The 22,740-nt window shown below is 50.0% G+C and overlaps 1 protein-coding gene across 3 annotated transcripts in view; it reads left to right on the forward strand.

Annotated features, from left to right (window-relative positions):
• The window catches only part of Ndc1 (Nuclear division cycle 1), a 61,868-nt gene that overhangs the window by 35,711 nt on the left and 3,417 nt on the right, over positions 1–22,740 (forward strand). For 2 of the 3 annotated variants that reach the window (XM_077644095.1, XM_077644094.1), the window contains exons 13-16: positions 279–355; positions 2,528–2,642; positions 4,924–5,045; positions 20,707–20,852. In XM_077644095.1, coding sequence (XP_077500221.1) covers positions 279–355; positions 2,528–2,642; positions 4,924–5,045; positions 20,707–20,852 — 460 coding nt within the window. The remainder of the gene's footprint in view (positions 1–278; positions 356–2,527; positions 2,643–4,923; positions 5,046–20,706; positions 20,853–22,740) is intronic. The other variant, XM_077644096.1, reaches the window with a different exon arrangement.

Here is a 22,740-nt window from a genome sequence, read left to right on the forward strand (position 1 = left end):
TTTTCCGGTCTACGCTGATCAAAAACTCAGGGAGAAATCTGCAGTTATCCAAGCTTTTTTGTTTGCTTTATACTGGGTGTTTCACTTAAGATCTCACCCAGGTTTTAAAAATAGGATTTTGGCTATTTCGACGAGTTACCTGCACTGGAGAGGTTTGCCTGCAAGCTTCTCAAAAGTTCGTTTCTCTGGATACCCTTATATTTGACATGCAGTAACCCACATATGCCTTGACACATTGCAATTAATATTTGTTTTCTGTAATTGTCCCCATTGTACAGGGAAAAACCCTGCATTAGTGACGCGTCCTGCACCATCACAAGGGCCTGCACCGCAGAAGTTGTCATGGCCGAATCAGGTAGGTCATGATTAGCTCGGTGTAGACTTTTCTTTTTTGGTGGCTCGTACACTGTATTCTGGAGAGGGAAAAAGCATAATTTTCGCCCCCTTGAAATGTTTTGAGAACCGCATAGTTTCTTGCAATACACCTCACGTGTTCTCTCATGCAGTGTGTTGACAGTCAATTCTGGCAGCTGAGCAAGAAAACATAATACCGAACATTGTGAAAAAAAAACAAAACACAGACTAACAATTGGATTTAGTTATTTGGTTGTTTAAAGAATGTAAAATTCACACAAGGACGTGCATGAGCTAAGAAGCAGACATGAGTGCAGGTTCATAAATTGTACACTTAACAATTCTGAACTAAAAAAAAAATTATCAGTAAAAGCTCGTTAATTCGAACTTCAAGGGAGGAGAAATAAATGTTCGAATTATCTAAGTTTTCCCCCCGTTTTCACCCGTTTTCAATGGCTATGACTGGGCAATGGTCGCCTGCTTTTGAGATTCGAATAACGCGATGATGACTATTTTTCACATTTGTCAATCGTTCATTGTGTGCACATAGTTGGGAGCGTCGAAGTACAACTGCTCCAAAATGGTAAGGGCCTCCCTCCTGCAGTATCCTTCATGGCGCAACGCGGTAGCAATGGAGCCCCGTCTCAAGCTGCCGCTTTCCGTGTGAGGAGGCTTCGCTCCACAAACCACAAACAGTACTTGACAGGTGCGCAGTTTCGGCGCAGTTGAAGAACCATGGATATGAAAGCGAGGGAAACATGCAGCGGCGCTGAAAAAAAAAAAAAAATTGAGGCCGGTTCTGTTTGGTTAGGCCAAATGCGAGACGTGCACTAGCGCTGTTTTACCGTGCTGGACGGACCCGGCTCATCCATGGCTACGCTCTGAACAGGCATGGCACAACTTGTGTGGACACGTTCTTAAAACATCGCCGAGGCAAGGAGAGGCACATGCGGCACTGCCTTACGTGCTTCTGAAGTTGTGCGACACACCTCTCTCCCATTAGCCAATCCGGTGTGGCGTGGCTCCTCATTAGTTATAGCTTGTGGTGAAGCGTGCGTTCTGATTGGCGGAGCTGTGCGAGGCGACGGCCTGGCATTGGCTACAGCTGGTTGCTTTCCTCCTGTCCACAACATATCTGCTCCTTTCCTCTTCTCCAGCATTGTGATGCAGTTGTTAAGCTTGTCTCCTCAAGGTTTGATAGGCTTCAGAAAGCCACCCGTGAAATTGGCGAGGGGGGCTTCTAGTGCTACGCACTAAAAAAAAAGAGGAAAGAAAAGGCAAACGACATTCCACTTGCCGTCCCGAACAGCACATCACTGGGCTCGGCTGGCTGCCTGATACGCGGCCGATAGCCACCATCGCTGTGCGCTTGCGCTAGGTTTAGAAACGCAAAACTGAAACTAAGCGGTTGGACTAGTCTTAGAGACGGGGCCGTCTGTTCGTCATCACGTCTGCCATGGCATGCATGTCGGACGGGGGCGAGCGATTGTTCAGCATGCAATGCAGAGTTTGAGTATAGCAATTTTGCCAAGTGCTTGCTGTGCCAGTCACACCTGGACATGGCCCTCTTTTGGCAGCACGTTTGAATTGACTGATCCGAGACCTGTAGCATCCGAATTACCAAATGTCCAACTCCATACACTTACATGGGTGTTGGCCAGGACTGTGCTGGCAGTTCAGATTATCCAGTATTCCTAATTAACGGGCATGAAATTAACGAGCTTTTGCTATACTAAAAAACAAAGCCAAAGCCGATCTTTGTACATTCAATGAGAATGATAATGTAAAGTTATGCGTTTGATGTCATCAAGATTACCAAAGCTGAAATTGCGCTTTTCCTTTTTTTTCTTTGTTATAAATTGCTGAAGCCACCAAAATTTAAAATTTCAGTGCACATCTACATTTTTTTTTTATTGCACCTATGTAATGAAGCTGAGCTTTGCAGCTGCATTTACGGTAAATTGCTGGTGGGTGCCTGCAAGACATGGGCTTCAGATTCCTCTGTCCCGTAGTGGATTTAGTCAGGTTGATGGTAATGATTGTGCCTTATTCAGTGGCATTTCCCGTGAGCAGCTGAAAGATGCTTCAGAGCCCCTTGAGAATACAGCAACAGTGGTGTCAAAGGAGGCGTTGTCGTTGTGGACGTTGATTGCTGTTTGATGTATGGGCACAGGTGCTGGCCGCATTGAAGAACAAGCCACTGATCTTGCACTTCACCTCGGAGCTTCCCGATGTCAAGAGCAGGCAGCTTTTTGCCGACTGCCAACCCCTCATCTGGGCCATTGAAGGTTGGTTGCTTCCACGTGGACACTTTGAAGAATGCTACCTATGCATAAACAAACACTGACATCTGTTGTGAAAAGAGAAATTTCGCACACAAAAACAGAATAAGGCATGACTCGTCACACCTGAAGTAAAAGAGTGGCCGAGATGCATGCCTGAAGTTTTAATGAAATTATGTTGTGTCCAGGTCGGGCCACACATCTTTACCATGCTTATTTCTTTATTGATGATGGCCAGCCTTTCTGTTTAGAATGTGTTCATATGAAAATATGAAATGCATGCCACTTTTTATTATCATGTTCTTATGACAGCGATGCTAAAGCTGTAAGTTTTCCATATACATGACATTCTTTGGCCAGTGCTTTGCACGGGAGGCTCCATAATACTTTAAGTAAATAATGTGGATTGAGGTGATTATGGAATGCTATCACTAGTTCTAAGTCATCTCATCGTTGAGTCACTTAAGTGATAATGGTAGTCTAGTTAAAGTTGTTATGTCAGTACTGTTGTAGTAATTGAATTGGCATCGTGGTCATACATGGCTGCCGCACGGGAAGAGCATGGATAATGGCACAGCAGGCAGCCAACTGCCGTACTGAGCGACCTACACATTCCATGCATGCCTTAACAGTCGGGCAGAAAACTGTCTAAATGTACAGACGAGGGCTTGTACTGAGGATCCATGCAAGCGAACAGCTGCAGTCGTTGCAGGCTGAGGGAAAGAAAACAGTAATGCATAAGTACATTACCCTTTTGAGCTCAGGTGCACTAAGTTATGACCTACTGCCTGCTTTAGTCCCCTCATAGTGCAAGCAAAATTATGCGGCTATTATGATACCAGTGCATAATTGCTGCTGTGGACTTGTGTTTAAGACGGACTCACTGAGAACGAATTCTAAGATAAGATGAACAATGTAAGAACATTGGTCACTTTTCTCTTTGATCAGTTTTCTGCAGTCTGCGAGAAAAAAAAAAAACCGTTGATGGCGATTACTTCCACCCAATCAATACCACGGCATATTTGCATTTTGCATTTGCATTGCAAACAGTTTGGCTTCTGTCGCTTAGGTAGTAGTAAATTTTGTTTAACAGTCGAAGCTGCTAAGTCTGTGTGCAGGTCAGAGGTAAACGGCTCTGTCGCATTGAATATTGTTCACTGCTACTCAAGATGTCTGGAATTGTGCATAATGCATGCTGTGAGGTCGGTCTCAGTGTCATGGCACAGTGCACAGGCGGTTGTGTGAGAAAGTTCCGACTGTTGCCAGTTTAGTATCGTGGGCCTTGTGTGAGGCCCTCAAATCAGCTTCATTTCATAGTAATATAGCATTTTTACCGTGATTTCACCTCTGTGCAGGGTAACGCTTAATCTCCTCACCGTTCTGCGAACTCCATTTCCTCTCTTATTGTCACTAAGGCCCAATGCACTTAACGCGTTTTGCGAGTAAATATTTACTATGTTTACTCGCGTAATTTGCGCCTTCGCATTATTTGCTCACCCTTTGGGATGATTGGCGCAGCTGCGTTATCGTGTGCAGCTGCGAAAGGTGTGAGTGGCGAGGGTCCGAATTGCGCGCCTTTTATCCTGCTCTGTCGTGCTGGTGGTCGCTTTCCCGGACGGACAGTTGCGCACTTGCCGGAATCCGAAACTGCCAAACCGTTTGCTGTTCGGTTTGCCGCTAGTCAGCTGGGCTGCACGCTAGGGCGCAGTTATACTGTGAAAGTGTTAATGACCTCGTGAGGTAGAAATCCGGCGGTGTCATCACCGGCGCTGGCGTCGCCACAGTCTAAGGCTGCCATGGCTTTTGTCGTGTTCTTGGTGAAAAATCCCGGGACCACCAGCCTTGCACAGCTGCTGTACCAACGCGTGACTTTTCCGCAGAGCTTGAAACATAATAGCGGGCTTTTGCACAACTGTGCTCCATGCAGGAGCATTACAGCAACGCTAAGAGGGTGTCCATCTTACATTTGGAGTCAACTTTTTTTGGCCAGCAAGCGGTCAATGTATAGGCAGTAATATACATTGTCTATTACGCTTTATGACCTTTGTAGACCTTTTTAGGATATGTTCACAAAATTTTTGCATAATTTGTGCACCCCCTTTCTGAAGCATTAATTTAAAGAAAAAAAGCGAAAAGAATAAGAAAAAAGAATTTAAAAGAAGAAATTATGCACGTGAGTACAGTAATATCCGTGCTGCGAGTGTAGTGATGCCAAGACTGAGGTTAGGAGCTGAGGATGTTGGTGTGTTGTGCCTTACACAAGCCTTCCACGTGTACACCCATGCAGGACTGTGCTTACTGGTGTGCGCCTCCAAGAAAGAGGACAAGTTCGGAGTGGTGCAGTTCAGCCTGCCTGCCATCTTAAATGCAATGCTGGAACTGGATCAGGCAAGTGCTGCATGTGCTAGTGTGAGAATCTTCGTTAATCTTCTCTGCTTTTTGCTGTGGTGTGAATCGGAGGTGGTGTGAAAGGTGATAGCAAAGCCAGGCATATCATAAATGCCTGGCTTTGCATTCACACCACCTCCGATTGAACATTCGAAAGGAGATGAAAAGACCATAGCACCTACTTGGAGCAGGATGACAGCATTGAACCAGAAGGAAGGCTTGTCTGGTTCACGCTTCAGCTTCAAACCGTGTAGGACAGTGGTTCTTGGATTATGACAGTTGTGTGCAGTAACATCTGAGTTTTTGCAGCTGCTTCTGTAGTCACATACAACTCAAGAACAAAGCTGCAAATTTCCCTCAAAGGAGGCCCTCCAGCCAATGGCCTCTGCTGAATCTCATGACCTGGCAGTTAATCTCTCTTTAATGCTCTGTCAAGCTAGGTTAATCCCCTGTCACACTAGGGTGAAAGGGGTTAACCAGGGAAGGGGGGTATGTAACACCAGATTAACCATGACATCATGAAAATCTGTGGACATCATTTCAGCTGATCTTAATTTTTCAATGTACCTTTTCTTTGCAAGCACAAAAAGGAGTGTGATCATATTAGGCAGGGTTGCCTGTGTGGGCTTGCTCACAAAACATATTCAGAGAGCTAGTCCAGTCGAACCTCGGTATAACGAAATGGTTTATAACGAAATAAGGGATATTTCATTTCATTTCCTTAAGGGCCCCATGACTGGGGTATTACAAAAGGGGTGGGAACTAATAATAAAAAAAGCATTCTTACAATTGTACATAATTTTTTACATTTTCAGTGAACTTGGATGAACAGGTGATGGTGGCAATGTCGCCTGGAAAGGCCGCTCCAGTCTGCAGCTGTGCGGGGAAAAAAAGGAATTGGCAAATGTGACAGTGCGCAAGATTGGACGGGCCACATGAAAATGATGACTGGTGCGGAGTGAAATGCGTGCTGGGGCAGGGAGAATATAAGGAGCGGTGTGCATAGGGCTATTAAAGATTTCATGGAATAAAGATAAGCTGGAAGTGCGAGGACGGTAAACCGAATGCCGTTTTCAAGGCGAAAACGCTGATGTCATAAGCATAGGATGCGTGAATAAACCTGGCCGCGCGATTTTGAACGGACTCAAGAGAAACAGTGAGATAAGCTTGATGCGGATTCCAGACTGGTGATGCGAATTCCAACTTTGACCTAACAAACGATTTATATGCTAGTAACTTTACATGTTGAGGATCGTGATGAAGATGTCGTTTTAAGAATCCTAACGTTCTGTTAGCTGATGATATTGTGTTATAGAACGAAGGAATGGCAATTCCTGTTGGAAGCGCGGTCAGCACGGGCTATGATGAAGCCACGGCTATAACGAAGTAACCTACGGGCCCCTTCAACCTCCTTATAACGAGATTGAACTGTGTTTGCTTAAGGAGGTATGGTAGGGTAAATGGTACATGGTAGTTCTAAGGTAATATTTTAGAAAGGGGTGCAGATATTCACATCACATTTCAAGTGCTCACAAACGATGCCCCTGGATACAACAGGAGATGCTTTGTTTGGGTCTAGATAGTTTACTTATCCTGTGGCTCTCTCCCAAAATTTCAGGTGACCTTAATTTTTCAATGTACCTTTTAAGCACAAAAAGGAGTGTGATCATATTAGGCAGTGTTGTTCTAAATTCCCTTAAGTTATATCTGAACTAAAGATATTGCAATCGGTATTGTGAGTGAAGATAAAGTGAATGAAGTGTCTCGGTGGTGCGCGTGTTCTGGGATTGAGTGCTGCGTGCGGGCCCTGTGCTCTCGGCCTGTGTGCTGTGCCCGGGGTGTTCTTGCGTCGTTCTCGCCTTGGACCACTTAACATCTTTGGTAAAGGTGCGGATGTCACGCTCAGCACTCCACGCAGCGTCGGAGTGGTCGTCAGGCCGGGTCTACCACCATGGCTCCGCCCAGCGGGTCACGGAGCCCCACTACTGCTCTCTTCGTGATCATGGCTCCTTCTCGCGACCCCGGCACCTTTTCCGGCACTGATGGCACGGATGTGGAAGACCGGTTTAGCCTCTACGAACACGTCAGTTTGTATAACAGGTGGGGCCATACATTAATGCTCGCCAATGTCATATTTTATCTCAATGGCACGGCACGAGTGTCGTACGAAACCCACGAGGACGACCTAACAAGCTGGGACACCTTTAAGGAGAAGTTGAGGACGCTGTTCGGTAGGCCTGATGACCAGCAGCTCTCCGCCAAAAAACAGCTTGCGTCTCGAGCCCAGTCTTCGACAGAAAGTTACGTGGCCTACATCCAGAACATCTTGGCTCTTTGCCATAAGTTCGTTGCTGCCATGAGTGAGACAGACAAGGTGGGCCACGTGCTCAAAGGCTTTGCAGGTGATGCTTTCCATTTACTTGTTTGCAAAGACTGTTGACTCCATCATTAAAGAGTGCCGTTGATTTGAGCAAGTGAAAGGCCGCCGCATTCCACAGCCGTTTTCCACAGCTGTTTAACCACCTTCCTAACACAGCCGCAACATCTTCCTTTGAGGACCAGCGATCTCCATCCCGCGCGCCCTCGGACGCCCCTGTCGTCACCAATTCGGTCGCCCGGATCGTCCGACATGAACTGGAGGCCCTCGCACCTGTGATATCCCCACCATACGTCCCTGATGCGATGCTGCCCGTCGTGTCGCTTATTCAGGCTGTCATGAAGCAAGAACTGGCAAACATGGATCTTTCTCCGCCGGTGTGTACCATTGGCTGCCCAGCTGTCCGCCAGCCTCCTTCCTCTGCTTTCTGCCCCACCTACTACTCCACACCTAGTTACTGCAATCCGGCAGAATGGCATACGCCTGACGACAGACCCATCTGCTTTCACTGCTCCCGCGTTGGCCACATTTCTCGACATTGCCGCAGCCCTTGGTCTTCGCCTTCCCGCGGTGGGTTCTCCAACTACTGGCCTGACCCTCAGCGCCGCTTCTCGCCCTGCTCCCAGCCCGACCAGTCTGTACCCTCCTTCCGCAATTCCCGCTCTCCGTCGCCCCAAGGTCGTCGCTCCTGCTCACCACAGTCGCCCTGTCTTTTGGCAGCTGTCTCCTACATCCGCTCCACTTTGTAAAATGGGCTGACGCAGCCCCCCGGAGGTGATGCTGCATCAATGACCCCAACCAGAAATCCTCTACTGATGACCCGACCGAACCTATTGGACGTCACAGTCGACGGTTTTCCTGTGCACGCCCACATTGACACTGGTGTGCACTTACCTGTGATGAGTTCTGCCCTTCCCCTTCGCCGTCGCCTCCGCAAAGTGCTCACACCTGCAATGTCCCGTGTGTGCGTGGCGGATGGAGGCACCCCTGCTGTCGACGGACTATGTACTGCTCGCATCACTGTTGCCGGCCACAGTACCCCGGTTCAGTTCACCGTTTTGTCCACCTGTGCCCACGACCTCATTCTTGGCATGGATTTCCTCTCCAGCCATTCAGCTCTGACCGACTGCTCGCAGGGTGACCTACAATTCAAGCTCCCACAACTCTGTTCCGAGCACGTCGATCCCTCTCTCCGTCTGTTCAATGCATTCAATGCAGACTATGCTCGCCTCCCATATCATGCCACCGCATTTATCGCGACTACCTCGTTGCACCTAGTACCGATCTCCTGCTGACCCACAGCGTTGCTCTGTCCTATACCATCGCCTCCGCCAAGGCGAACATACTGTCTCTGCCGTTCCTCAACTTCGGCTTCTCTCCTTAAGTTCTTCCACCCGGCGTTAGCGTTGCTACAGTCTTCCCCCTCGCATTGTGCTAAGTTGTTACATTCGACACTGGCCTGTCTGAAGATCCCACAGCCCATCCCCAGCCTACCTCTCTTTCTACAGATGCCTTCGCGACCATGATGCCCTTTGACCTGCATCCCGCCCAAACTGCACAGCTTCGAGCCCTTCTCGAATCTTTTTCGGACATTTTTGTTCTCATTAACTTCCTGCTGGGCCAAGCATTCTCTGTGGAGCACCGCATTGACACCGGGGATGCCTCTCCTATCCGTTGTCATCCATACAGAGTCTCCGACACTGAGTGCCAGTTCATTAATGCCGAGGTTACGAAGATGCTTGCTAAGAACATTATTGAACCCTCCTACAGCCCCTGGGCCTCGCCAGTCTTTGTGAAGGAAAAGAATGGCTCATGATGTTTTTGTGTTGACTGTCGCCACGTGAACAAGATAACCAAACAGGACGTGTACCCTCTCCCGCGTATTGACGACGCCCTTGATTGCCTCTACGGTGCCAAATTCTGCTCACCCATAGATCTTTGCTCCGGCTATTGGCAGATAGCAGTGGATGACCAGGACCATGAGAAGACCACGTTTGTGACACCTGATAGGCTGTATCAGTTCAGAGTTATGCCTTTTGGCTTATGCAATGCACCAGCAACCTTCGAGTGTATGGTGGACGCCCTTCTGCACAGCTTCAAATGGTCCACGTGCCTCTATTTCGACGACGTTATTGTCTTCTCCCCCAGCTTTTCCTCTCACCTTGATGATGTTTCCAAGATTCTTTCAGTTTTCCGTCATGCCGGCCTGCAGCTCAAGTCCTCTAAATGCCGTTTCATGCGTCATCAGATCACAATCTTGGGTCATGCCGTTGATGCCACGGTTGTTCACCCTGATCCAGCTAAGATCCGAGCCGTGAAAGACTTCCCGGTCCCGCACCCGGCTTTGCTGACATCGCCCGACCCCTCAGTGATCTGCTCAAAAAGGATATGATTTTCGCCTGAGGACCCCTACAAGCAAACGCCTTTGCCGCTCTTATCTCGAAGCTCACCACCACGCCAGTCTTCGTACACTTGATGTGGCTGCTCCCACTAAAGTCCGCACTGACGCCAGCGGTCATGAATCGGCGTTGTTCTTTCACAACGGCAATCTGGGTCTCAACATGTCATTGCCTATGCCAGCTGCCTTCTCTCTACATCAGAGCACAATTGCTCCATCACGGAACTTGAGTGCTTGGCCCTCGTGTGGGCCGTTGTAAAATTTCGCCCGTATTTATACGGCTGCCCTTTCACGGTTGTCACCAATCAGCATGCGCTCTGCTGGCTCTCCTCACTGAAAGATCCTGCTGGCCAGCTAGGTCGCTGGGCTTTACGCCTACAAGACTACGACTACATTGTGGTCTGTAAGTCCCGTTGGCTACACATCGATGCTGATTGCCTCTCTCGATATTCCGTTGACCCTTCTGCCGCCGCGGTGTCTGAGTGGTTACGGCGCTCGGCTGCCGGCCCGAAAGGCGTGGGTTCGATCCCGGCCGCGGCGGTCGAATTTCGATGGAGGCGAAAATTTAGAGGCCCGTGTACTGTGCGATGTCAGTGCAAGTTAAAGAACCCCAGGTGGTCGAAATTTCCAGAGCCCTTCACTACGGCGTCTCTTATAGCCTGAGTCGCTTTGGGACGTCAAACTTCCATAAACCAAACTAAACTAAATGTTGACCCTTCTGACCATCCTGGCAGTGACTGCGCCGCCGACCTGTTCTCGCTCTCTGCTATTGGCCACACTCTGCTCTGCTATTGGTGATGAAGTGACGGAATATCGAGCTCCGCTCTATTATTGACTGCCTCAACTCCTCCCCATCTGACCCTGCTCTGTGCCGGTTTGTGCTGCATCATGACACACTATACCGCAGAAGCCTCAACCCCGCCGGCCCCGACCTCCTGCTCGTTGTGCCCAAGCACCTGTGCACCGATGTCCTCCACGAGCTCCATGACCTCCCCACTGCTGGACATCTGGGTGCCTCGCATACTTAAGCCCGCGTGCGTCGTGTCTTCTTTTGGCCCCTCCTCTACCAGTCCGTATGCCGCTATGTTTGTGCCTGTGAACAGTGCTAGCGCCGGAAAGTTCCTGCCACACTCACCAAGTATGCTCCAACCAATTGATGTGTCCCCTGAACCTTTCTATCATGTTGGTTTGGGTCTTTTGGGCCCGTTTCCTGAGTCCACCTCCGAAAATAAATGGGTTGCAGTTGCTACAGACTATGCCACTCGTTATGCAATCATGCGGGCCCTCCCAACCAGTACTGCTACTGACGTTGCCGACTTTCTCCTCTACGACCTCATCCTCCGTCATGGTGCGCCCCGCCAACTTCTCACCGACCGCGGCCGTTGCTTTCTTTCTAAAGTTGTCGATGACATTCTCCGTTCCTGCTTGACTAAACATAATCTGACCACTGCCTATCATCCCCAAACCAACGGCCTCACAAAGCCGTTCTATCTTTTGTACGGCCATGAGCCCCAATTATCTTTCGACATGCTGCTTCCAAACTACTAGCATCGCAGGCCTCACAGCAGGACTATTACGACCGCCGTCATCACATGGTCACTTTCTCCCTTGGCACCCTCGTCTTGCTTTGGTCGCCATCTGGCTGTGCCGGGCCTTGCGAAAAACTTCTCTCCCGGTATGTTGGCCCATACTGTGTGCTCCGCCAGGTCACCGCTATCACCTGCAAGATCGCCCCGGCCTTCCCGGAGACCACCTCCCGTGCAGCTCAGCGTGACTTTGTCCACGTCTCTTGCCTCAAGCCCTACCACTTGCCATCCCTTGCCATGCCCTAATGTACACCGAGATGGTGTTTTTGCGAACAGGGGCTGTGCAATGGATATTGTGAGTGAAGACGAAGTGAACAAAGTGTCTCGGTGGTGCACGTGCTCTGGTCTTGGGTGCTCTGTGCGGGCCCTGTGCTCTCGGCCTGTGTGCTGTGCCCGGGGAGTTCTTGCGTCGTTCTCGCCTTGGACCACGTATCAATATATTATGAAGAAGTAGAAGATGAACTGTGCAGTGGCGCGGGCACGAGGGCTCACGCCAGGCCGTCCGCCATTTAAATCATTCTGTAGCCATCTGTCATCTCATCTCATTCATCGATTTGCCATCACTTAACATTTGGTGTGAGGTGCTGGGGTCCCTTCATCGCCAGCCTCGTCCCGAAGCTTCGGCGACCTGCGCCTAATGTGGTCAACGGCCGTGTGTACCTGGTCCGCCCCACCCGGCTGTGTCCCAGCCTGCCAGACCTGAACCCCTGTGTGCTGTGCCCGGGGCGTTCTTGCGTCGTTCTCGCCTTGGACCACGTTAAAATATATTATGAAGAAGTAGAAGACGAACTGTGCAGTGGCGCGGGCACGAGAGCTCGCACCAGGCCATCCGCCATTTAAATCATTCTGTAGCCATCATCTCATCTCATTCATCGACTTGCCGTCATGTAACATTTGGTGTGAGGGGCTGGGGTCTTTTCATCGCCAGCCTGGTCCCGGAGCTTCGGCGACCTGCGCCTGCTGTGGTCAACGGCCGTGTGTACCTGGTCCGCCCCACCCGGCTGTGTCCCAGCCTGCCAGACCTGAACCCCTGTGTGCTGTGCCCGGGGCGTTCTTGCGTCGTTCTCGCCTTGGACCACGTTAAAATATATTATGAAGAAGTAGAAGACGAACTGTGCAGTGGCGCGGGCACGAGAGCTCGCACCAGGCCATCCGCCATTTAAATCATTCTGTAGCCATCATCTCATCTCATTCATCGACTTGCCGTCATGTAACATTTGGTGTGAGGGGCTGGGGTCTTTTCATCGCCAGCCTGGTCCCGGAGCTTCGGCGACCTGCGCCTGCTGTGGTCAACGGCCGTGTGTACCTGGTCTGCCCCACCTGGCTGTGTCCCAGCCTGCCAGACCTGAACCCCTGTGTGCTGTGCCCGGGGCGTTCTTGCGTCGTTCTCGCCTTGGACCACGTTAAAATATATTATGAAGAAGTAGAAGACGAACTGTGCAGTGGCGCAGGCACGAGAGCTCGCACCAGGCCATCCGCCATTTAAATCATTCTGTAGCCATCATCTCATCTCATTCATCGACTTGCCGTCATGTAACATTTGGTGTGAGGGGCTGGGGTCTTTTCATCGCCAGCCTGGTCCCGGAGCTTCGGCGACCTGCGCCTGCTGTGGTCAACGGCCGTGTGTACCTGGTCCGCCCCACCCGGCTGTGTCCCAGCCTGCCAGACCTGAACCCCTGTGTGCTGTGCCCGGGGCGTTCTTGCGTCGTTCTCGCCTTGGACCACGTTAAAATATATTATGAAGAAGTAGAAGACGAACTGTGCAGTGGCGCGGGCACGAGAGCTCGCACCAGGCCATCCGCCATTTAAATCATTCTGTAGCCATCATCTCATCTCATTCATCGACTTGCCGTCATGTAACATTTGGTGTGAGGGGCTGGGGTCTTTTCATCGCCAGCCTGGTCCCGAAGCTTTGGCGACCTGCGCCTGCTGTGGTCAACGGCCGTGTGTACCTGGTCCGCCCCACCCGGCTGTGTCCCAGCCTGCCAGACCTGAACCCCTGTGTGCTGTGCCCGGGGCGTTCTTGCGTCGTTCTCGCCTTGGACCACGTTAAAATATATTATGAAGAAGTAGAAGACGAGCTGTGCAGTGGCGCGGGCACGAGAGCTCGCACCAGGCCATCCGCCATTTAAATCATTCTGTAGCCATCATCTCATCTCATTCATCGACTTGCCGTCATGTAACATTTGGTGTGAGGGGCTGGGGTCTTTTCATCGCCAGCCTGGTCCCGGAGCTTCGGCGACCTGCGCCTGCTGTGGTCAACGGCCGTGTGTACCTGGTCCGCCCCACCCGGCTGTGTCCCAGCCTGCCAGACCTGAACCCCTGTGTGCTGTGCCCGGGGCGTTCTTGCGTCGTTCTCGCCTTGGACCACGTTAAAATATATTATGAAGAAGAAGAAGACGAACTGTGCAGTGGCGCGGGCACGAGAGCTCGCACCAGGCCATCCGCCATTTAAATCATTCTGTAGCCATCATCTCATCTCATTCATCGACTTGCCGTCATGTAACATTTGGTGTGAGGGGCTGGGGTCTTTTCATCGCCAGCCTGGTCCCGGAGCTTCGGCGACCTGCGCCTGCCGTGGTCAATGGCCGTGTGTGCCTGGTCCGCATCACCTGTCTGTGTCCCAGCCCGCCAGACCTGAACCGACCTCGCCGCTCACCCCAGCCCCGTCCCCCGCCCGGACCATAAGACACGACGAACTGACGACGTTGCCACGACCGGAATGCCCCGACCGACCCGAGACACAGCCCACACCGTGAGGACACCGCCCCCTGCCCCTGCCGTTCGGTGCATCTGAGGACCTCGGCCATCGGCTCCTGGCAACCTGCGGCCCGCATGCTTCATGGACCGGGACTCATTCACTGATCGTCTCATCCACCGTGGCGACGAGCCCTTAACCTCCTTCTCCTGTATTCAATCAATTTTCAAGCCCATCGTCATCTACAGCATTTTATCTCCACTGCCGATCTTCTTGTTCGTGATCGGGACGGTCCCCCAGCGGCCCCCGGTAGTGTGTAGTAGAAGACGACGAATTGTGCAGTGGCGCGGGCAGGAGGGCTCGCGCCAGGCCGTCCGCCATTAAAATCACTCTGTGGCCATCTGTATTCTCATCTCATTCATCGACTTGCCGTCACATAACAGTATCATATCCTCTTTAGAGTTTGTGCCCAAAAAATATCAATGCATGCATAGAGCCGCAGGAATGTGGGGGTGTCTTGCAGTGTAATTTTTTTTAAGTATTATCATTCACATTATCAGTGATTTTTTTAGTTCTGAATATTTAATACTGCAAGCACAGTGCGCAACCTTTGTCTTCATCTGTAAATATCCATCATCGCTCATGTTTATATTCGGAGGAGTGGCCACCGTACTTGCGAGTGGCAATAAACCTCGCTCCGTCCAGTCTCACAAGTGGTGGAGGCTGCTCTTGATCCTGCGTCCTCTCCGCCACAACACTGCAGCTAGGTCCCGGTCGTCATCTGGTCGGACCATCCCCCACGATGGAAACCGTCGACCAACATCGCAGTGACACTTCTGCTGGCCTTGCCGGTGCATCAGCAGGTGTGCTTCCTCTTCATGCTTACCCTTTCGCCAGCAGTTCTGCCTCCAACACACTCGCTCCTCCTCAGTCACCTAGACACCAGACATCGACCGTCACCACCCTTCAGCGGGAGCCTCCTACATTTGCGCGTCTTCGTGGGGATTACATTGAGGACTGGTTCGACCAGTACAACCAAGTGAGTGTGTACAATCGTTGGGACTCTGCCATAAAGCTCCTCAGCGTCTCATTCTATTTAACCGCCGTGGCAATGACTTGGTTCATCAATCACAAGGATGCTATCCCGGACTGGAGCCATTTTTCCTCGCAGCTTCGGCAAATTTTCGGAACCGTTGGTGCAAGCCCAGCCATCTACAAAAAAAAGTTAGATGCGCATGTCCAGCTGCCCGGCGAATCCTACACGTCCTACATTGAAGATGTCTTAAGCCTGTGTCGACGTGTCAACAATGCAATGTCTGAGTACGATCGGGTCTGTCATATTCGTAAGGGCATCGGATCATTTGCTTTTAACACGCTTGCTAGTCAGAATCCTACCTCAGTCCGTGATATCCGCATCACATGTCACCGTCTTGACGACCTTCAATAGCTCCGCTTGCAAGACACCTGGGACCCCTGCCTCTCAACCGGCGTGGACTTGCGCTCTCTCATTCACTCCATCATCCGAGAGGAGCTGCACGACTCCATTTTACCACCAGTGGAATCCCATCAGCACCGGTCTCCGACCTCGCCATTGTGTGATCTCATCAAGGACGAGCTTGCTTCAATCACTCGCCTTGCGGCACCCAACCCATCTGTACCCCATTGTGTGCCCACATGTTATGCCCAGGTTGTTGCGTCTTTTGCTGTTCCCATCTATCCTTCACATCTGCCGCCTGTCCAGCAGACTGTCGCCCCCTTATCCCAGCAACCCAACATCTACCCAGCTGTTTGGTGGCCGCCTCCGCCTCGTCCTATCTGCTACTACTGTGGAAATCGTGCCTGTGTTTATCGTCGACCAGTTTGGTCATTTCTGCAGACTAAACAGCCATTTTTCATGAGGGCAGAAAGTTTCCGCCATGTTCACCTTGGCACTTTGAACAGCTGTTTGTTGTTACTTTTCTTTGATGTCATGCCTTTTGCACTGTATTTTTCTCTTGTATTGATCGAGTGTTGCATATATAAATTTTTTCTTGCTTCGATTCCTTGCATTCCACTTAGCATTGTATATGTGTCACAAGATCATTTAACTGTTATACTGTTTTTTTGTTATTGTTCTATTTTATCCAATTATTCTTTTGATATGTTTTGATATGTTCTTGTCACAAAAATCTTGATTTTGCTCCCTCCTTATGTAATGCCTTCGGGCCTTTAAGGGAAAAAAACAAATGAAATGAAATCTTGCTCGCCTCGATTGAGTTCTAAGGGCTCTTTCCGCGGCTGGACTTCAGTTAAACACAGAGAAATGTTGCTTTGCTTCCGCTTCTATCAAAGTTCTTGGACACGTTACTCTGAAGGGTATAAAACCTGATCCTGATAAAGTTGCTGCAGTTCTTCATTTTTCCCACCGATCACGGATTAAAGACCTGCGCAGTTTTCTAGGACTGGCCTCGTACTTTCGTCGCTTCATCCGATGTTTCGCCTCTATCGCCGCCCCTTTGCATAAGCTTCTTGTCGCCAGCACACCCTTCATTTGGTCTGAGGCCTGCGAGGCCGCCTTTACGACTTTAAAGCAGGCTCTCACATCTGACCCACTACTGGCCCATTTTGATGACGCCTCAGTGATTTTACACACTGACGCCAGTGGACATGGCATTGGTGTCGTTCTTTTGCAGCGCCAGCACTCGTTGACAGAGCGCGTGATTGCCTACGCAAGTCGTATCCTGACTGCAGCGAAACAGAACTACATGGTCACTGAACAAGAGTGTCTCGCCGTTGTCTGGGCCATTCAGGAATTTCACCCCTATTTGTGCGGCTGCCAGTTCTCCATCGTCACTGACCATCATGCGCTCTGCTGGTTGTCGTCACAGAAGAGCTTGTCCGGTCGCCTCGGATGCTGGATTCTCTGCCTCCAGGAGTATGATTTCGTAGTCACCTACAAATCTGGAAAAAAACATAGACGCCGATGCGCTCTCTCGTTGCCCCCTCGCCTCAACGCACACTCCGTGTCTCCTCCTGCTTCTTCATCGCTCCAAACGTCTAATTCAATGGCTATCCAAGCCTTGACTGCCGCAGCCATTGATTTGGTGCCCACTCCCGCTCTCTGCGATCTCGCCTCAGCACAGCGGGCCGACCCTTACTGTCGGACTCTCATTGATCGCGTGAGTGGCGCTGTGCGGCCTCCAAATGCCCGTCTCCGTTGCCAACTTAACTGTTTCAAGCTGGTCGACGGCACCCTTTTTTTTGGCACAATCATAGCCCCCTGGGTCACTCCTGGATACCTGTCATTCCCAGTTTTCTTCACCGTGAAGTTTTGCAGGCGCTTCGTGACGACCCCATGGCCGGCCACTTAGGATTCGAGAAACCTTGTGACCGTATCAAGCGCCGTTTCTTTTGGTTGGTCCTCTCAACCTCTGTCACTAAATATCTTGCATCCCTTGCCAACGCCGCAAATGCTTCACGTCTCCTCCTGTGGGCCTTCTGCATCCTCTTCCCTGTCCTTTCTCACCCTTCGAAGTCGTTGGAATTGACCTCTATGGTCCCTTACCACTAACGCCATCAGGAAACCGTTGGATCGTCACCGCCATCAACCACTTAACCAGGTACGCTGAAACAGCCCCCATTCCATCCGGCTCTACCTCTGAGATCGCCCATTTCTTCCTCAACGCCATACTTAAGCGCAATGGAGCCCCACGTTTCCTTATCAGTGACCGCGGCAAGTCCTTCCTCTCCAGCGTCCTTGCCAAAGTTCTTCACGCTTCCAGAACTGTCCATAAAGCAGCTTCAGCCTATCACCCCCAGACCAGTCGGCTCACCGAACGGTTTCATCGCACCCTGTCAGATATGCTGTCCACGTATATCCACCCAGACCACACCAAGTGGGACGCCATGCTCCCCTTCGTCACATTTGCCTACAATGCTGCTGTGCAACGAACAACCAGCTTCTCCCCATTTTTTCTTGTGCATGTTCGTCCGCCTACTTTCACTCTCGAAGCATCTTTCTTCTCTGCCCCCACAACCTCTTCCGGACTCTCCTATGACGAATTTACTTCCCGTCTTGCCTACTGCTGCACCATTGCCCGCCTGACCACCGACGCATGCCACGCCTCCCAGAAAAGCACCTATGACTTCAAACACTGTGCAGTGTGTTTCTTCCCTGGTGATGAAGTGTTGCTGTGGACTCCAGTGCACACCCCCAGCTTGTGCGAAAAATTTCTCAGCCGCTTTATTGGTCCATACACTGTACTCGAACAAACGTCACTCGTGAGCTATCGTGTTGCCCCTGCCCATCCCGTCAATGACCGTCGTTGTCGCGGTGTGGAGATTGTTTATCTATCGCGCTTAAAGCCCTCCTTCGCTCTAACAAGGGGGAGAAAGTGTAAGCACAGTGCGCAACCTTCGTCTTCATCTGTAAATATTCATCATCGCACATCTTCGTCTTCGGAGGAGTGACCACCATGTGTATTTGCGAGTGGCAATAAAGCTTGCTCTGTCCACAGTCTCACAATATTGTTTGCAGTACATATGTGCAAAGCGTTAATGAAATTGGATGAATAGTTTCTGAGAAAAGGTACATTGAAATTTGGGAATCCTTGAAAAACTCAATTTGAGAAAACTGAAGTTTTACGGATGCTCAAAATGCCGCAGGAGAATACATTTCACTGCTGACTTTCTTGCAGGTGCCTCCAAAACCCTTCTTCCTTGCTCCCGGCAGAGCCATATAATCCTGCCCGTCAACATGCTCTTTGTACATCCTGTCAGCGGCAAATTACAAAACACACATGATGCCACCAGATGCCAATCCTTTTCCGCAGGTTTGAAGGGTATAAACGAACCTTTGATTTACTTCAAAGACGTTGCCAGCAGTGCGCCTGGATGTCTCAAGTGCATTAGGGCATCGCAGTTGCTGCAGGTGGCATTTATGGAGGATACCGAAGCGTTTCGGCAGTCAGTAGCTTTTTCCAAAATATTTCTTCCTTGTTGCACTTTTTACTCGCAGCAACATCTTGCGGCGGAGAAGAGTGAAATCGATTAGACAGTAGCCAGTCGTACTTGCGCCGTCTACGTTGAAGGATTCATCACCGATCCTCTCGCCAAGTTTCGTGATTCTTGCACTTCGTCGTGCCGGTTTCTCACTGCCGTTCCTGCTAGCGAGCTAATTACCTTTGAAAGTTCTCTCTCTGCTTCATTTGCTGGACGATCATGCCATCTTCTGAGCAAGTAATACGTTTTAACCGCGAAACAGAGGCGACCACGACCATAATGGTGAGAACAATAACAGACGAAACACGCTACAGGAGCAGTACTAGTGGCACATCTGCTATGAAAGTGAATATTTCTAACACTATATGACCATTTAATACACATCATTTGCCACACTCACACACACAAGAAAAAAAAACCACGCCATAATGAAGAAAACCGCAAAAGACAGTGATAAACAAACCGGCCTCCAAACTCCACCCGCCATTTTTAAACGCCAGGGTGCGCGGAACACTTCGCCGCGACATTTAACCGCATCAAGCGGGCGCTCGAGGCCACGCTCCCGCTGGTTTGTTTCGCATAGCGCAGTCAATTTTTCTGTTCCAAAATTGCAAATTGGAATTTTTGGGGGTTTACCCTACCATACCACTTAAAGAGATGTTTGTGCCTGGTGTGACCCAACATTTAATTGATGAGTGCAACAAACTGATGCAATGTATGCCAGGTTTGGTCTTTTGTTAGCCGTGAAGCAAGTGCAAGACTTGGTCGCTGTTAGCTGCCATAACCTGTCCTTTGTTGCGCTGGAAACTGTTCCAGACTGGTTGCTAAAAGATGAAGACATACACAGGGGAGCAATTAGACAAACAATGCACATACTCTGAACTGATTTTTTTGCTCGGAAAATGGCAGTTTTTTTTTTTTGGTGGGCTAACACTAAAACTCCCAGTCTCAGATTTCGCCAATGTTTGTCTGTCCAAAGTGTTCTGCAGGTGGCAACCTACCCACCCTGTTGTGGGCAACCCGACACCAGGATTTATGGCCAACTATGCAAAACATTTCATTGCAAAATGCTGTACAGCGGTGAGTGGGTTCTGAACCTGCGGTGGCACGAACAGATCAGGTTCTCTGGCCACTGCATTAGATCACTACGGCGTTGCTGCGGCCTAACATTCCGTTTGTTTAACTTCTGGTTTCTCGGGCTCGCTTCGGATGTTGTCGTCTTCATCAGCTTCCATCTATGTGCAATGGATCCAGAACTCACTGCTATCGCATTGCTCTCTTAAACTGAGCCTTTAAGCGAAACCGAAACTGAAGTGAAAACCGAACTGTGAGCACACCTAATTTGCTTTTGGCCTAACCATGCTAAATCGTGAGTCATTTATTTATACAGAAACATAAATGTGATGGCAAGATATGAAGTTACGTCACAAACCAAAAAAGCATGTCAAGGAAAAGGGCGTCATTCTTCCTGTGATTGTTGTGATACTCCCAGTCATTTGTTGTAGTTCTAATTCTGCTGCTCTTCCCTTGGGCCTTGTAGCTACACTTGCTGGTGCTCAAGGGTTGAGAAGCAGTGCCCCAAGTTTGTGTCATGGGTATCGCAAGAGGTGTTTCTAAAAGCTAGGCTGGATGGTGCATAACAGGTGCTGGAGCGCCACAGCAAACGCTGTGCTAGCCTGCGTCGTCCAAACAGTAGCTCAGGCCGGGAACTGCGGCTGGCCAGGACGTTGAAGGCGGCAGTGTCTACGGGCCTCTACCAGATGACCACCACCTTCAAGGAGCACATAGGGTGAGAAACTGTGCTGCTGGTTACAAGGGTCTTTTGTGCAGTGTTGGTTGACAGTGGCCAAAGGCTTTGAGGGTGGACAGTTTTGTTCTTGATCACTGTGTGAAAATTGTAAGGTCATGTTGTTGCTGTTTAGGTTCCTTGAAACCTCTCGGAAGGGTTGTGGTTCTCTCATGTGCTGTGCTACTGACCATAGCCGCGGCTTCAAGCAACCACGTAATGTAGTGTTGAGTTCGGCAATGGTACTTGCTTACGGTCGTTCTGAAAATGGAAACAGTGGAATCTTGTCACATATTGAATACTGATACTGCAAACATGCAGATACTGCTAACCGAATGTAAGGTGTGATTGGTCATGTTTAGTTTTGATTGGCATGCCGCTGCTCCATTGAGGCCAACGATGGCATAACTGACAGTGATGGCAGTTGTGGGGCCTCTTCCGTGTCCGCGGCTTCGCACTTTTAGTCAAGGCCGTTCCACTGAGGCCGCGATGAACAACATACCGAGAAATAGCCATTAGGCAGAACTTCTTTAGAAGTCCCAATGATGGTGGCCTCCCTCGGGGGCACAGGTAGGGCAGGTGAGCATGCAAATGGAGTGGTGTCGCCTCATCGGATGTGGCTCGCAACGTGGCCCTGTCCCCCATCGGGCATTGTGCACATGGCCACCAGATGAGAGGTGGGGGGGTGTTAATGTGGGCCCCTCTCTACTTTCTCCACACATTTGAAATGAGGCTCGCTGCTTTGGGTAGGCAAGGGGATTTGTGATTTTCCACCAAGTGCAGTGCTAAAAGAGACAAAAAAAATGCACAAGCACCATGTGGTAGAACAAGGTGAACCTGTGGTTCACCTGTGTGAGCCTGTGGTAGAACAGGATGAACCCAACGCAAACTGATAACTGGCGGCATTCACCATCATCATTATTGCAAAGTTATGCCGTTTGTTAGTTCACACTGCTCACAGTGTAAACAAAACACATAGCTCGGCATATTGCTATTACGCAAGCTTTATAATGCCAGACATTTGTAAATTGTTTTGGAGCAGTGTGAAAATTGTGTAAGTTGTGTAAATTGTGTTGGAGCTGAAGCTGCGAAGCGCTCCAATTTTTTAGTTGCTGGAACTCATGCATACATCAGAATCGCGGTGACAAACTGGTTGATACGAATTTCGGTATGATACAAAGTCGCAAAATTCCCTGTACGAGGGGTATTTGTACAATGTTCGAAATTTCGGGTGTTGCGAACATTCTCCCACAGCCCTACAGATGATACTGCGACTGCACTCACGAGCAGCACTGCCTGCACATCACTGATGCCACAGTTGCCAATCTCGAACTACCGTAAAAACCGGAATATAGGTCGAATTTTTTTTCAAAAAACCATGGTGAAAAGTCGACCCCCGTCTTATATACCGGTCATTGGCGGAAAAAATACGGAAGTCTTGCAACAATGGGTGGCTGAAGTCAGCATCCTTCATCACCATCGCCATCAGCAGCAGTGCCGCCATTTTGCGTTTCAGTAGATGCAACGCGGAAGCTAACGGCAATTTACCGTCGCCTTCAAGAAAAACACGATTAAGTACGAAGAAGGTCACGGGAACCTGGCGGCACAGCGCGAATTTGGAGTATCCGAAAAGAGCATTCAGCACTCGCGGAGGCAGAAGCTGCGTATTACAACTTGCAGCAACCAGAAGAAAACATCATTTCGTGGGCAGACCGTAGTGTATCGAGAATAGGAAGGAAACGTTGCGCTGTGAGCAAGATCGCTGCCTGCGACTGCCGAATGCATCCGTGTGAAAGCGGCAGAGATCGCGCGTGCCTCTTGACTCACGAGGGCGCAATTCAAAGGCTCGCCATCCTGGTTGCGGCGATTCATGAAGAGGAGGCCGTACTTG

The sequence above is a fragment of the Amblyomma americanum genome, chromosome 11 (genome assembly GCF_052857255.1).
Source record: "Amblyomma americanum isolate KBUSLIRL-KWMA chromosome 11, ASM5285725v1, whole genome shotgun sequence".
NCBI lineage: Eukaryota > Metazoa > Arthropoda > Arachnida > Ixodida > Ixodidae > Amblyomma > Amblyomma americanum.